Source organism: Lagopus muta, chromosome 15 (assembly GCF_023343835.1).
Source record: "Lagopus muta isolate bLagMut1 chromosome 15, bLagMut1 primary, whole genome shotgun sequence".
NCBI classification, from domain to species: Eukaryota; Metazoa; Chordata; class Aves; order Galliformes; family Phasianidae; genus Lagopus; species Lagopus muta.
In genome coordinates, this window is record NC_064447.1 from 12058955 (window position 1) to 12075214 (window position 16260).

The 16260-nt window shown below is 57.2% G+C and overlaps 2 protein-coding genes across 6 annotated transcripts in view; one reads left to right on the plus strand and one right to left on the minus strand.

The window, feature by feature from the left end:
* Positions 1-2877, plus strand: part of TTYH3 (tweety family member 3) — a 75514-nt gene extending 72637 nt beyond the window's left edge. For 4 of the 5 annotated variants that reach the window (XR_007379957.1, XR_007379953.1, XR_007379956.1 and 1 more), the window contains one exon: positions 1234-2877. The gene's annotated coding sequence lies outside the window, so the exon portion shown is untranslated. The remainder of the gene's footprint in view (positions 1-1233) is intronic. The other variant, XR_007379954.1, reaches the window with a different exon arrangement.
* Positions 2830-12963, minus strand: LFNG (LFNG O-fucosylpeptide 3-beta-N-acetylglucosaminyltransferase). Its single transcript, XM_048961165.1, has 8 exons — positions 12490-12963; positions 6571-6619; positions 5814-5913; positions 5470-5623; positions 5250-5335; positions 4815-4980; positions 4321-4406; positions 2830-4209 (listed from the first exon to the last, which is right to left on the minus strand). Exons 1-8 carry the CDS (start codon positions 12871-12873, stop codon positions 4143-4145), a joined length of 1092 nt encoding a protein of 363 aa, XP_048817122.1. The 5' UTR covers positions 12874-12963; the 3' UTR covers positions 2830-4142.
* Positions 12964-16260: the final 3297 nt, after the last annotated feature.

The window sequence follows — 16260 nt, forward strand, 5'->3', positions numbered from 1 at the left end:
TGGAAGCAGGCACTGCCCCAAAAAGTCCCCACGACCCCCCCAAGATGACTTGTGTCTGCAGGTCTGATAGGTGCTCGTAGACCAGAGTACAGTTTGGGGTGAGTTATTTTGGGGAGAGAGATATATAGCCTGTATCAGCTACAATGCACCCATGCTCAGCTTGTCCTTCATTTGTTGGCTCTGGAAAAGCACGAGACGGTTACTGGGACGTAACTGGAGCATCACCTGCACTGTCACTGTGATCCCCTGCACCTAATGGGGGCAAGCACAAACCCAGCACTGACCCCCTCAATGGAGGCATCCCAGCAGCACTGTATAGCAGGGTTGCGCAGTGGGACCATGCAGCAGGGCTGTACAGTAGAGCCATATAGAGGAGCTTTACAATGGGACCACAGCTTTGTCCAGCAGTGCCGTGGGAAGTGCTCCCAGCTGTGTTTAAGATGCTCAATTCATCTCCCGTGCGCCTCCTCCTCCGCTCTTGGCTCACGTTGTGGCTGCAGGAGCACAGCGCTGAGCTGAGGCAAACCAGAAGCAGCCGGGGGCTGGGAGCTGGGGCCAGGGGAAGGAGGGGAATTGGTTTTGACAGGGACACGGCTGCTCTTAGGAGGCAGGAAGAGAAAAACACGCTTCGGAGGGCTTGAGAGTGTTATTTTTTTAAATCATCTGCAAGGGATGTGGTGTGGGAAACAGCAAAAATGTTCGGGGGGAGGTGGGAGATGCAGGGGGCTGCTTTGGGGAAAGCTGTCCCATCGACAGGCTCTGATTTCACAGTGCTGGGATGGGCAACGTCCAGCCCAGGTAGGTAAACAAGTGGGTGGGTGATGGATGGATAGATGGACGAATGGATAGGAATTGATGTGTGCATTGCTCGAGCCCTGTGATTCATCTGCTTTTATCTTCATTTCCCACAAGCATTCCCAGTTTACTGGCTAGAAGTGGAGCTTGGAGAGGATTCACACAAGTTTCCCCGTCTCCTGCCACCCCTCCCGTCCCGATTCACAAATATTTCTCGCCGGGGCTGCTGCCAGGAGCAGTTCTTGTCCTATTGCAGCACTAACACAAGTCCCCCCGCGCCGCCAGCAGCTGGGAAAGCAGCAATTCACACAAAGCCCAGCACATGAAGTGACCCAAATGCAAATTAAAAAAAAAAAAAAAAAAAAAGGGTGTGTGTTCCAATTGGGGGGATGAGAGAGAGCAGCAAAAATGACTAACGCAGAGCTTTCCTCCCTGCAGGGCCAGGAGAGCCTTCAGCCCGATGCTGGTGCATCCCTGGGGCACAGCAGTGGCACAGCAGCGCTCCCTCCGCAGCAGCCGTGTCCCCACCAGCCCGGTTTGTCCCCTCACTCCTTCTGAAAGGCACCGAGTTGTCGGCAGTTGAGGATAAACAGGACGTCCCACACCGTCCCACAGCAGCACAGATGAAAGCGAGTTGTCCCGACGCAGCCGCCAAGTATGTGAGAGCAGCAGGGCAGGGCTTCGTTGCCCTTTTATTTATTAATGCATTTATTTATTTACTTTTCAGCCCACGAGTAGAGAGGGAGAGGCCGCTGTGTTCTGCCTGCGCTGCTCCCCGGGGCACGCTGGGTGCTTTCATTTCTTTTTTTTTTCTTTTTAAATATGATTTCTGTTTCCATATTTTGGTGTTTCCCCACTTCCAGACATTGTGCAGCCCACCCCCCCCAACTCCTAGCAGCTCCAACCCAGTGCTGGGCTTCCCCCATTGCAAGAAGAGGAGGGAGAGCAGGAGCATGTAGCTGGGGTTTTGCTGGAAATGGGTGCTTAGGGCGGGTGTTGAGCTGCCCCAGGTGCCCCACAGGGACAGCCAAGGGAAGGCACAGTGCAGAAAGGGGCTGTCCAGGGCTTCCTGTAGCCTCTGCCTGTATCACCCCAATTAAGGGTCAGTGGGGGCTCTTCCTTCATCCTGGGGCTGCGGGGGTGTGTTGGGTTGAGGTGTTTTAGCACACGCTGATTTCCTGCCAAGGGTGTATTTTTAGCACTGATAACTGAGAAGTTTGAGCGAAACTGGAAAGTAAGTGCGGCTCGAGACACACAAAAAAAAGCTCCGATAGAGATGCTGGGTGAAGAGGAAGGCGGGGGGCAGAGGGAGGAGAAGATGAGTCGCAGATGAAAGCTGCTCGGGTTGAGCGCAAACAGCGCTGGGTGATGAAGTGGGGGGGAAAGGGGAGGGACAGATGTGATGCTGGCCCTTCTGAAGGCTCTTTCCTACAGCTGGTGCCCTATGGAAGGGGCTCTCCCCGCAGCCCCCTGCAGCCTTCCCACGCGGCCGTCCGCCTGCAGCTCTTCACACCTCCCTGCCAACAGCCAGCTCACACCTTCCCTCCTGACCCCGAGCCTGGGAAAAGCCCTTCCCGAGGTGTTAAACCCCAATAGAGCCTTTTGGGGAAGGGGAAAGAGGAGATGAGCCCAGCTCGGTGGGTCTGTACCCGTGAGAACAGAGAGAACGGCCACACAGAGACACGGAGAGCAGGACGGGGGTCAGCCCAAAGCTGCTTTATTGGTGACGGCGGCAGCGAAGGGGTTCACGTCCCTGAGAACGCGCTGCCCACGCCGGTTCCCCACCCCACAGCTATCGCCTTTAGACACATCCTACTTACAAAAAGCACAGAGTGACGTTCCAGATACTGGAACATATAAATTAAGGTAAGTGATAGTTACAAGACATCGCCATTTTTTTTCCTTTTTTTTTCCTCTTTTTCTTCCTCTTTCTTGAACAGATTATCAGAAGGCCGTTTGTCTTTTTCTTCTTTTCCGATCCACAGAAAACGTATAAAAAGCATCTTAAAATCTACATAATTCTCCATGTTGTGGTTTCTTGTTTTTCCTTTTTTTTTTTCTTTTTTTTTTTTCTTTTTTTTTCTCTCCTCCTTTTTATAAAAAGGCACAGTAAAAAAAATACTGGCACAATAACATATGTACAACACACCCATTATGGGCCATTTTCACTCAGCTTTGGGTTGGAAATGCTCAGCTCCGGCTCTACCCCGTGATCCTCCCCATAAGGGGACACAGAAAGGGATATGGGGGACATGGAGTCCCCCACTCTCCTTGCACTGGGTTACATCCATCCTTGGCTCACGGCAAACACTGATCCCAGGCAGCGTTTCCCAAACTGGTTTTGCTCTGGCTGTACCTGGGAATGTGGGAACCCACTCTTGGATTGCCCAGCAGAGCCATGGGCCAATACATGGCAGTGCTTGGGGGGAAGAGTAGGGAGCACCTGTGTTTTTAGGGTGCCCATCACACTCCCATTGCACCAAAGAGCAATGCCAGGCTGGGAACCAACACATACACACAAGTATCCCAGATGCTCCAGCAACCCCAGCAGCACCCACCTGAAGGAAGATGCTCCGGCCCCATAGACTGGGAGGGGACACCCACAGGGCTCCCCCAAATGATATGTGCCAGGATGTGGGGTGCCCCTGCTCAACCCAGGAGGAGACAGCGGGGAGGCACAGCAGCGCTGTGCACACACAGCTCCGGAAAAGCCCTCCTCCCTCTTCTCCCTGTATTTATAGAAAGTCTTTAAATTGGTCTCTATAAATAGTGCATAGATTTACGCCGCTGAAAACATTTCAGCAGGATGTTGGGGGCTCCGGGGAATGGTGTGAATGCTGGCACCGGGCTTCGCATTTGCTGTGGCCGTGGAGGAATGAGACTGTGTAAAACTGTGACCCTGACCAAGGAGCCGGAGCCTCAATGCTGAGACTTGGGGGCTAGGAAAGAGGAAGGGGGTAGAGCCGGGGGGAGGGGGGCAGGGAGAGGGGCAAACACACCAAAAACAAACCAACATCTGGGAGGAAATCAAGAAAAGCTAGGCGGGGGGATGCAGAGCTGCGCTCCCCACGCATGGCGCGGGGCTGCCGGCGGGCAGGGGCTCACCCCGTGCCCTGGGGTTAAGTGCTCAGGACCCGTCCCCGCTCGCCATCCCCAGGCAGGGCAGGGTGGGCAGGGGACAAAGGGCCGCACAGCAGCCTTCAGTACACATACACACACACACACTGTGCAATACCACAGCAACGAGGTCCATCTGGAGGACCGACACACCTGCACGCACGCAGGTCCCACACACCCGTCGGATACCGGGGAGATTTGGGACGAGGTTGGGAGGGGACACGTGTCTCCTAGTACACCACGTTGGAGGGGCACCACGGCGTGTCAGGGTACAGCAGGCAGTGCACAGAGCGAAACCTGAGGAGGAGAAGGGGGATGCTGAGCACGCGGTGGCGACAGCCACACAGTGGCACAGCCCAAGGGAGCTCCTGCTGGGGAGGAGCGGGATGGGAACCCCCCCCATCTCACCTGGATGGGTCCTCCTCCACAGAGAAGGCTCCCTTCATATGGATGGAGTTGCGCTTGTTTTCGAACATGCCGTAGCTTAGTGTCACCTGGGGGAACAACACAGGGGGTCAAGCAGCCATGGGGATCAATTGAGAGCTGCAAAATTCACCCCTGGTCCTGCTGCCAGGGTGGCTGAGGGGACTCTCCCTCTCTACTGACTGTTTAAAAGCACATCTACCATACCATAGCTGGGATACCCACTTTGCTCAACAAGAATAAGGTGACCTCTCCAAAGGGAACCCATCCAACAAACCTTGGATGTAATCCTTGCTGTAGGGCACTTTGGCTGGGGGACGTGCGCTGAGTAACCCAGACCAGAGCTCAGCCCAGACCACCCCAGCTCAGATGGGGCCTTGCTCCAGGTTCCCAAAATCCCACTGCATGCCCAATTCCCAATGGGTAAAACCATACAAAGGTGCTGTCCATCCCAACTTCTCCGTCCATCCCAGGGTTACCTGCTTGTGGATCTCTGTCTTGGGCACCTGGTGGAGGTTCTCCAAGTGAGAGTGGAAGAGGTTGCTGCGGATGAGCTTCACACCCAGCACGGACTCGATGATGTAGCCAATGGTGCAGTCGTCGGGCAGGCGGATCTTCTCTGCAGTGCTCATGAAGTGGCCCCCACTGTGGGGAGACAAAAGGAGCTGCAGAGGAGCAAAGCCCAGGGGAATGTGGGCACCCCATGGAGTCCAGGCTCTGACTAAAAAGCAATTAAGTTTGGGGGAATGGAGGTGCTTCCCAGCTTGTTTTCAAGCCCCTGCAGAAAACCCCATCAAGGCAAAGAGAGCAAAATGGTAGGACTTGTTCAAACGTCCCTAAAGGTGTTGTCGCTCTTCTGTGCCCCGTTGGAACCATGCTGAGTCCCCATGGAAGAGCAATGCCAACACTCTTACCTGGCCCAAGGGCTCATCTTCAGCGCCAGCCCTCGGCTGATACAAAACCCTGCTCCTCCCGTGGCAAACCAGAAATGCACAGGGTGCTGTGAGAGAGGGGAGCAAAGGCAATGAGACCACCTCTTGCTGAAGCAAAGCCCAGCCCAAATTAAGCCCAACCTCCCTCCAATGCCATGGTGTGATGATGCCTCGTGATCCCCCCATCACGTGCCCCTCTCACCATCTTGTTCTCGCTGATCCTCTCCGTGGCCTGGATGGGTCTGTCCAGGCTGGGCTTCCCGATGTAGATGTCCTGTGTGTGGGGATAGCTGGAGAGCAGCTTCACCAGCGTCCTCACGTTCACGTAGTTGTCATCATCCACGTGGCAGAACCACCTGTGGCATCAGCACAACCGTGTCCCATCAGGCTGGGGCAGCTCCCTGCCCCTGCATGGGCTGCCCTAACCCCGTAATGAATTGTGGCCCCAAATAATGCAAACCCTATGATGAATTACAGCCCCCCAAAATGCAACCCATGATGAATTACAGCCATGACCCCCTCCAGGCAGACCCAGGCACTCCTTACTTTCTCCCAGACTCGATGAACTTGTCATACTCCACAGCCATCTTGCAGGACAGGGCCTGACGGCTGTGCGCAGCTGAGCAGTTGGTGTTGATGACATTTCCTGAGGGAAGAGACGGTGGGTTAAAGCCCAGTGCTGGAGTATCCTGCTCCCTCAAATGTGGATGCCTCACTGTGCGCACCCCAGGTGCAGTGGGTGGGATCCCAAGGGCATCCGTGGCACCCAGTGGTCTCTGTGCCACGTTGTTTTGGAAAAAGGACAAATTTGGGGGAAAACTATGAGGTAAGGCATAGGGATGCAGATGGAAAGGGGTTGAGCCATGCACAAGGCCTACGTACAACCCCCCCGCATCACCATGGGTGATGTGCCCCAGCCACCCTGAGTGCAAGGGCAGGGGATGGATGGAGGGGCAGGAGGGGATGTTTGTGGCCCGGCTTCTCCAGCCAGGATGTGACAGCCAAAACCTCGCTCTGTTCCCACTGCTTTTTCCCACAGCGGCCACCTGTTATTTGCTTGCCCAGCTCAAAGGGAATTGCTTCCCGGCCTGAAAAGGAGTCATTTGCATGGGGAGAATAGGCTGAGCTGACCCCAACCCCGGGGAGCGGCTGCCAGCTCCACGTCCCCATAAAACCCCGTGTCTACACTGCAGCATTTCGACTTTTTTTTTTTTTTGGCGTTCCCCTGGTTGGGGGTGCTGGGCAGGACTCCAGCACAGCCCCAGGCACCGCGCACTCAGCCCATGCACACAAAGGGACTCACGTGCTTGCTTCTTCAGCTCCTCATCCTCCCCATCCGTGAAGATGAAGGTCTGAAAGAAAAGATGAGGCACCTTTGAGGACCAAAGGGCTGAGACAGCAGGGCTCTGGCCATGTCCCAACATCCTCATGATGAGTAAGTTCTCCCTCCTGGCTAAAACCCAGCAACCCCCATGATGCTCTCAGTCTTGGATGAAGACTGCAAAGCACAGCCCCTTCCCAGCACATCCCACAAGGAAGCAGCAGCAGGGAGCATCCCACCAGCACCCCCCATGTGAGATCTGGGGATAGCACAGGGCAGGCACAGCCAACAGTTCCATCCAAGTCGGGACTTCAGACCTGATCTGGAACAACCAACATGCACAGATGGCAATGCCAAAGCAGCTGGCCAGGTGTGTTTGCCCTCATCCCCACCTGTGTCAACAGCCCCAGCCACCTGCACAATCATAGAATGGTTAGAAGGGACCCTTAAGATCATCTAGTTCCAACCCCCCGCTATAAGCAGGGACACTTCCCTCTCATTCAGGTTGCTCACAGCCCCATCCAGCCTGGCCTTGAACTGCCTCCAGGTAGGGGGCACCCACAACCTCCCCGGGCAATACTTGCAGGGTGCTGGCACCCATAGGTGCCCACTGGCAGCCCCACGGAGGTCACTGTCTCCTGTTACCATAGGTGCCCACTGACAGGAGGTCACTGTCTCCTGTTACCCACTGCCTGCCCGGCTGCACTCCTCTATTTACACAGCTAATTCCTGGCATATGTCACCCAGGAAAGGAGGGGCTGGGGGCTGCTGTCTGCCCTGCATTTGGAGAAGGGCGAGAAGCAGAGAATAGGGGAGCAGGAAAGGCATCGCGATCAATCAGCGCACGGCAAACAAAGCTGGAGGAGAGGAACCACAACCAGCTGCCAAGCGCTATTACAAACCAGACATGCACAAAAGGGCAGAAGAAGAAAGACAAAAGGGCTGGGGGGGAAGGCAGGAGGTGGTGGGAGGGGGACACGGGATGATGAATTCCAAGCGAGCTGGAAACTCAGTGCCACCCCGCAGGCAGCCGGCCCCAGCGGCGTGTGGGGGTTTTGTGGGTTATGAGGGGAGGGAGCAGGGTCTGCACAATAGCGGGTGAGGGGCTGACTTTACTCAGCAGAGCAGAGTTAAGCAGGCAGCGGTGGTCATTAGCATACAGCTGCGCTGGTTAACCCAGCGGAGGGGAGAGCTGGGAGCTGCTGAAGGGGGGCACGGGGCTGCAAGTGACCCTCAGGGGGCTTGAAAATGGAAGAGTTAAAGTGGGAAGGCAAATTCTCACAAATGCACCGCCACGCACCTGCTGGGCATCCCTGGGTTTGGGGAGAGAAAGGCCAGCCCTGAATCCATCAGCATGGCCTCGAGCAAAGGGTTTCAGTGTGGGATGGGGACATGAACCCACCAGCAAGGGGCTGTGGAACAGGAAGGGCTCCAAGGGATGCATGCACCCCGAGGTGCTGGGGCTGGAACACCCCCTCAGCACCCACAGCCTCTGAGACAGAACACGTTTGCTGCATTAGATCAGAAGCACCATCTGTGCCACTGCACAGCTCCAAAAATAACCCTGCAGAGCGCTCCTCTATAAATAGGCTGTGGGGACCATTGCTTATTGCTCACCTTCACCAAGTTCTCACCCAAACGAAGCATCTTCCTCCCAGCCTCTCCCCTGCACATCCCCGCAGGGTTCCCCATGCTGGTGGCGCCTTGGGGACATGGTTGGGCACACAGCCCTGTTGCAAGGAAGGTTCCTCACCTCCTGCTGCCAGGACCCAGCCAAGAATTTCAATTAAAGCCAAGCTAGTGACAGCCTTTCTCATTTTTTTTTTTCATTGATTTGTCTGCATTTGTTATAGACAAGTTGTGACCTTCCTGCGCAGCTCCTGGAGCAGGAGCTGTCAGTAGGGCTGGAAGAGGGATCAGAGCGTCCCCATATGATGGGGAAGAAGCCCCATTCTGTCAGCAGTGGGACCTGGCCCTACAGCCCAAGGATAGGGAAGAAGTCACAGGTGGGACACGATCACTGAGCTCAACGGCTGTGCTGGCCCCTGCTTGGCTGAGACTGAGTGAAACATGGCCAGAGCTGCACAGCACAGCACCCCACCCCAGAACAGGATTAGTGCTATTGCAATGAGCACCCTCAGCATCCCCACCCCACAGCACAGCACACAGAGCCACAACACTGACCCACAAGTAAGACGGGATACTGCAGCCCTAAGTCAACACCACCTCTAGGCCCACGCGATCCCCATTCCCCACTACAGTGCTGAACAGGTCCAAGACCTCTCACATTCCCACACAGTTAATTTCTTCAGGGGAGCAGAGGGGAGGAAGGGCCCGCTGGCGGCACACTGCCTGCCCACAGCCCCTGCCCCGGGACTCACAGGAAACCTCATTGTTCTCAAAAGTGCAACTTCAAGAAACACAGGATGCCAAAGCCCCACCAAACAATAGCTGCCCCCGCTGCGCCCAGCCCTGCACAGAGGTACCCCAAGGGTCCCTGCAGCCGGGGGAATGCGTCAGCCCCAGTGTGTGAGCACAGGGCTGGAGTCCCCCAGCCGCCGCCACCTCTCCCCTGGGGACAGTGTTTCTTTAGGTTTTGCCACCCTCCCCTCCGTTTCTCCTTTTGCAGTGACTCATTTCCCCTCTGCTGGGTGAGCTCGCGGGTTTGCTCTGAGCTGCGCAGAGCATCCTATGGGTCAGGCAGAGCTGAGGGCAGGCAGCCTTCCTCTTTATGCCACATTGCACAGTGCTCCAGAAGGGCTGGCAAAGGTGACACATCACACCCACGCCACCTTCCCCCCCTGCAAAAGGGGAACCTCAGCCCCGTGACCCCATAGCACACCAATCCTGCACCCTCCTCACATCTCACTTCCCTGTGCTAGGAGCACTCCAGCCCCCACCAGGGGGGCTCTTTCACCTCTTTTTCCCCCCAAAGGAGGAGAGAACCAGCTGCTCACTTCGCTGGGTTGAGAGCAGCACAGCAGTACTGTCCCTACCACCAACTCTGTGTCCAGATGGACTCTGGGCTGGCACTGGGATTGCAGGGCACAGCCCTGCAGAGCACCATGCTGGCAAGAAGCTAAGGGCCCTTCCTCCCCCCGGCTCCTCACAGTAAGGAGGAAGAATCCTCCACTGTAATTTTAAATGCTATAATTTTTTAATAACCTCCGTGCAAACAATGAGCTCATTGTGCAGCCAGGGTCCCCCGCCCTCCAGCCTGGCGTTACAGGCACGCCACACTCTTATTGACAAGGATGGCAGCATCGTTATGGGCGGGCAATTAACGGCCCAGACAGTGCCTGTGGCCCTGCTCAAACCTCCCCCTACAGAAAAATCCACAGGGGCTGCAAAGGGAGGAATGCACACACATGAACTGAGCTCAGCTGTGCTCAGCACACCCCAGGACTGGGGGCACCGAGCAGGACCAGGTTTGGCACTAACACCACCCCACCCCAACAGGCACCTAAGTGGGACACGTGCGCTTCTCCCCCAGGATGGGAACTGCGGCCAAGGTGCTAGAGAAATCTGGGCTCCACCACCGGAGGAGCGTGCTGTCTGGAAGGCAAATGCATTCCTCTGTGCCGGGAGCAGGAATTTTTCAAAGCCCGCAATTATCGTGCTTTGCTGGGGGAAGCGAGCAGCTCCCACGCAGGTGGGATGGGATTGCAACGTGATGCCAGCCCTGCCTTGGCTCCCCGTGGGCAACATGGCGTGTGCCGAGCACCCGCTGCCCTGTGTGCCCCAGGACTGGGATGTTTCTTTAGCAATTCTGCTACGGCAGGAAACAGTGGGTTTGGATGGTTTTTTGGATGGCTTTTTGGATGTTTTTTTGGGTGGTTTGGGCTCGCTGGCTCCAGGATTTCTGCATGATGGCCACTTTCCTCCCTCTTCTCTTTCAAGTGCAGTTTCCCCAGGCTGCGCTCCAACATCCTAAGGATACAGTACTGAGACAACTAGGAATGCCCCCCAGAGCAAGGACGGGAAAAGCCCCATAACTCTTCCCCAGGGCTGCCTGTCCTCAGCCTTGGCTGCATTGCACAGAGCACTGAGCAGAGAACGGGGTTCTGCCCTCTGCGCAGAGAGAAGCAGGAAGGAGAAGGGGTGCCCGCTGCCCTGAGAGCACTGCGGTGCAATGGGACAGAGCACAGGAAACGGGGCCTATTGTAGGCAGAACAAAGGGCGGCCGGGAGGAACACAATAGCTATTCCCTCTATCTGCCAGGGGCAGGCTGGAGGTACCTGCCAGATTTAATCCTTTCTTGCAAAGGAGGAGGTTTGGAGGGGGAGAGAGATGCTGCATCAGGGAAGGAACTTCCCCTCAGCACACCCGAAGTGAGACGGGCTTGACTCAGAGCCAGAGAGACGTTGGAGCCCACCACAAACCACAGGGCACAAACACCCATCCCCAGCCGGGTGGTGATGCAGGAGGGATGGGGAGGAGCCGCACTGCGCCGACACCAAAACACGTCTCCAAATCTGAAGGAGCCCAGGGTGGACCCAAGCCTGGAGGAGCCCCATAGATTCCCAAAGGCAGAGGTTGCGGGCAGTGCAGGAAGCACAGAGCCGACAACAGCAGCACGGGATGCCCCCGCAGGAGCTGGCGGTGCCGCCGGCTCTCACAGCCCCTCGTCCTCAAGTGCCACACAAGGGCCATCACTCAGCGCGCGGCTGTCGGGCGGGCACCTCACGGGCTGCAGCCCCCCTGGCTTCGTGGCCCTCATCTCTAGGCAACCTGACCTGAACACGGCCGGCTCCGGCTCCCCCGTTCCCATGGAAAGTGCCACACAAGAGGCTGCGAAGCCTTTTCTCTGCGCCGGGAGAAAAGGGGCTTTGTTAGCGTGCCCAGGGGGACAGCGTGAGAGCCGAGGCGCGGGGCTCTGGGAATCCAAACGGACAAACGGAGCAAAACAAAGCAAAAAAAAGAAAACAAAAAACCAGAAGAAAGCCGGAGCTCACTGGAGGGGGGGACGGGGGGCGAGAAGAGCAGCCATTCCCAGGATCAACTGTAGGTGCTCAAAGAGCGTTCGCTCCCCCCCCATCCCCCCCACAGCTCTCCACCCCCTTCGCAGTGACAGCGGAGCATAATAGAGGTTTCCATTAAATAACCGCATCAGGGAGGGAGGCAGAGCCGCTGCCAAACCCCGAGCAGAAAGAGGGAAAAGATCCCCAGGGGATAAAACACGGTAAAATACATTAAAGGGAAAATAATCTGCGGTGCTCGGGGCGGCCGGCAGGGCCCGACGCAGCCGAGGAAGAAGGCAGGGACCCGTCGGTCCCAACCGCCGCCACTTCGGGCTTCCGACAAACAGCGAAGAGCTGAGCTCCGGGCCAGGAGGAAACACGTGAAGACAGTCGGATGGGGAGGTTAGGACCGGGCTTCACTGGCTCGGGAAGCTGCCTACGGCTAGGAAAAGTGTCTCAAGAGCAGATGGCCAGGCACATTTCCTAAGGAAATGCTTTTTTTTTCCCTTTCTTGTAAGTTTGGTTCCAATACTTGAAGGACAGCGAAAGTGTCAGCCCGTGCAGACGGCGGGGTGCCGGGGAGGCTGGGCTGGAGCCGGAGCCCCCAGTGCTGCCCAGCTCCTGGCACGGCCCTAGGGAGAGGGGGGGGGGGGAAAGAAATGGGGGGGAATGGCCCTGCACCGTGCCTCAGTTTCCCCAGCGGAAAGCAGCTTAAGGAGAAGAACCCTCCGCGGGAGCTCAGAGCTTTTTGGGTCTGACCGCTCAGTGAGGGGCGGCCAAGCTCCTCCCGTCGCTCCCACTTCCCGAAGCCAACCCGCATCTCTCCCCTTCCCGAAAGCCACCAACCCGACCTCGGAACCCCCCGGTAACCCGGAGGGGCGCGCAAAGAGGAGGCTGGCAGCGGCGCGGACCCGCTGGCACCTGCCGGGCGCGACCTTACCATGTCGCGGTTGCGGGAGATCCAGGTGTCGAGCAGCAGCTCCAGCCGCGCTTTGTGGAACTTTTTGGTGGTTTTGACGGCGATGAAGACGTCGCGGGGGGAGATGTCCTCGGCTGGCGGCCGCGGGGGGCTCGGCGGGGCGGCGGGCAGCTCGCGGCGTGCCCGGCTCAGCCGCCCAAAGTAGTCGGCGAAGCTGCGGAGGCCCGGAGCCCCCTGCCCCGCCGGCCGGGCAGCCCCCAGGCTCTGCAGCGCCCGCTGAGCCCCGCCGGCTTCTCCCCGAGCCAGCCCCGGCCTGCCCGGCGGCTCCACCATGAGCACCAGCAGGCAGGTGAACATGGAGCCCACGAGGGACAGGAGCAGCTTCCTCCCGCAGCTCTTCAGCATCCTCCTCCTCCTCGCTGCCACCTCCACCGCCCTGCCCGGCCCCGCTCCGCGCCGCCACCGGCCGCCTTCCGTCCGCACCTCCGCCGTCCCCCGCCGCGCCGCCGCCGCCGCCTTTAAACTGCCCCCGCCCCGCCCGGGGAGGGACCGGCGCCGGCACCGCCTCCACGCGTGGCCGCGGGGCGTGGGCAGAGCCCCATCCCCTCTCTCCATCCCCATCTTTCCATCCCCATCCGCATCCTCATCCCCATCCTCATTCCCATCTTCATCCTCATTCACATCCCCAGCCCCTCTCACTGCCTGCCCCGCTCCAGCTGCTCTCTGCCCATGGGTCATGTCCTGCGTGGATCCCCCCCCATGTCCCTTTCTGGTAGGTGGCTACTGCCCACTTCCCTTGCCATCCCTCTGAGGTGTGGGGTGGGAGCACCGTGATCCCCACTTGCAGATGAGCAGAATTTCCCTAAGCCTCACACACAGCTGTGTCCAGCAGAGCTGTGCTCAGCCTGACAACATCCAGGCTGGCTTAAAAAATAATAATAATAAAAAAGAAAAAAACAAGTGGCACTTCTCTTGCTTCCACCAAGTGCCAGGTTCAGAAGGAAGCCCGACACCCCCTGCTTGAGCAGATCTGGCTGACCCCTATGCTATGTGCTATGTGCCATGTGATGGGCAGCCCCACGACGCAGGCCGAAAATGAACCCTGTCTAGGTGCCCCCACGGCTGCCAGCAGTGGCAACGATGCTGTGCTGTGATGCTGTGTTCCCAGAGAGAAGTGGGGGCTGAAGGGGAATGCTGGGCTGAGAGCTGCTCCAGGCTCTTGTGCCACCAACCTGCTCTATTACTGACACCAACAGCAGGGCCTCTTTTCCCTCTTTTCCCAGGCTTGGGGTTGTCTCTCTTACCGTGTGTGCTGAAGGGAGGCAGATTTGGGTTTGGGCCTGGGCTGCTCTGCAATGCCATAATCAGGGGCTGCCACATTTTTGGGCAGGGCTCTTGTCCAACTCGCATTTTTCCTGCCGTCACGTGTTCCATTCATCTCTGGCACTGCATAAACAATGCTATAATACCAGGCAGGACGAAGCAGGGAGGCTGCTTCCTCAGGCAAGCCCCAGCATTGGCCTTCCCCTGCTTTTGGGATATGTATCACCCTGCTCAGCTCTCTAACACTGTACCCGTGGCCAAAAGTGCTGCGGAAGACTGTAGGCACAGCTTTGGAGTTGTATGGCACTGCCTGTGGCTGAGGAGGGACACGTCCTGCCAAAGAAGTGTCCCATAATAAAGGGAAGGAAAAAAAAAAATAAATAAGCAGTTGGACCCTACAAACACAGGAACCAAATCCCACACTTGCCACTTCCCACTATTGCTGAAGCCCAGCCTTTGAGCCTGTTTTCTTTTCCTCGTCTCCTTTTGTCTCCAACCCGATGGCACAGCAACTGCAGCTCGAGAGGCAGCTGAAAAGCCCGAGCAGCAAAACCCTGAGCAAAGAAAGAGCGCCTTTCTCCAGGAGCCAAAAGGGGAGGACACGCACTTGTCCCCCGACAGCTGCTCACAGCCCCGGGGTGGCTGGGGACACGCGCCGCGGGCAGATGTTGGGGTCCCGGTCGGTGCCATGGGGTGGGCGACAATGTGGGCTCTGTGCACCCAGAACACGGAGCCAGGGGCTGAAAGCCACCGTGCTGCTGGCATAAGGGTCCCCTGGGGCCAGTCCTTATCTCATTCCTGGGCTGGCATGCTGCAGTGCTGGAGGAAGGCTTTCTTTTGTTGGCACTGCCTCGCTGGAGCGCAGCTCCCTGGGGATCAGCTGTGTCCCTACAGGTTTCCTATCCCGGCACCTGGCCTCCTTGATCAGCCCTCACCCAGCAAGGGCAATGTCTGCAGCACTGGGATGATGGGATGAGTGGTACCCAAAGGGACAGGGTGATGGGGTGAAGAGTTGAGAGGTCCCCATGGGAACCCCGCTGTGCGGTTCCAAGCTGAGCAGCCAGGCAGCAGGCAGAGGCACCACACCAGCTCTGTCCCACTGCAAATTAACCCCACCAAAACCCCGCATTGATTTTCCCTGGCTGCATTCACCCCGTACCAACCCAGGGCAGGGGCTGGTGTGGGCCATCTCTCTTTCAGCCACACCATGGGATTAGGTTTCTTTAAATTGGTTTAAACCCACTGCATCACCTCCCCTGCCGCAGCCTGACCCCGGTGCTCGATAGGTGGTCCCTAAGAGGCTCACAGCTCCTTGGGGATGTTAAAAGGGGTAAATAAATCCCCCATAATAAAGTGCTCAGGTCATCGGGAAGAAGCACAGCACTGGAGCTGTGGATTGCTTCGAGATTGTATCGAAAAAAGGGGTTAAAAGTTTTGTTGGACACAGACTTCACCATGATCATGGTGTTGTGGGAATTCAATGGAGTTTGGCCCCATGCATTGGGATGTGCAATGGAGGAGGAGGGTGGCTGCGAGCCACGTTGCTGCTGCTCACCCCATTCCCCACCTTTTTTTTTTTTCTTTTTTCTTTCTGGGATTTTCTGACAGCACAAAAGAGACTTTGCATCAATTACTGGTAGGAAGCCGGCAGCGTCCCACAGCAGAGTTCTGTGCTGCCAGCCTGGGTTTGGTTAACTTCCCATTGTGTGCATCAGGGAATGGGCAGCGCTATTCAGACCCAAGGCAGGAGTCATTTTTTCTTCACATATTGGGGTTTCCTAACTCCTCTGTGAACATAAAATCTCCCCACCCCACTGTAGGGCAGTGCCATTGGTGAATGCTGAGCTGTCCCCATCTCTACCATTGGCGGCCCCCAACCTGTGGGTGCTGAGCTGTCGCTGTCTCCATCCTTGGCTGTCCCCAACCTCCTCCAGCTCCAAAGACCCAATCTGAACCCCACGACCCCTCCGCAGCCCCAGACCCAAAGGCTTCTCCCTTACCCCTCGGGTCCCCTCGGGTTTTGGGGACAGGGCGATGCGCTCAGGGAGCGCTGAGATCCCATGGGGCCGGGGGTCTATAGAAATGCAAAGCGTTATTATTTCCCTGGGCTGAAGCAGAGGCCTGAGAAAGGTTGAGTGAGAGAGGCAGCGAGCGGGGAACAGCGGGGGATTTAGATCCTGAAAGAGAGAGGGGGAAAAAGCGGGCGAAGAGCCCCATTGTGTGACGGGCAGGGGGGGTCACGAGTGAGTTAAACTGGTTAATGTATTGGAGCAGCTTCCTCCGAGCTGCTGGGGGAAAGCAGAGCCCTGCAACAAAAGGCTGGGGGAGCATTCTTGTGGGGAAAGTGGGCTCTCTTTAAAAGGATTTGATTTCTTTTCTGTCAGTTGAATGGAATTTGGTGGTGACTCCTTCAGGTCTAAGAATTTCGGGCTTTGGTGGTGGCGGGAGGGGACAGTCCCCCCCCTCATC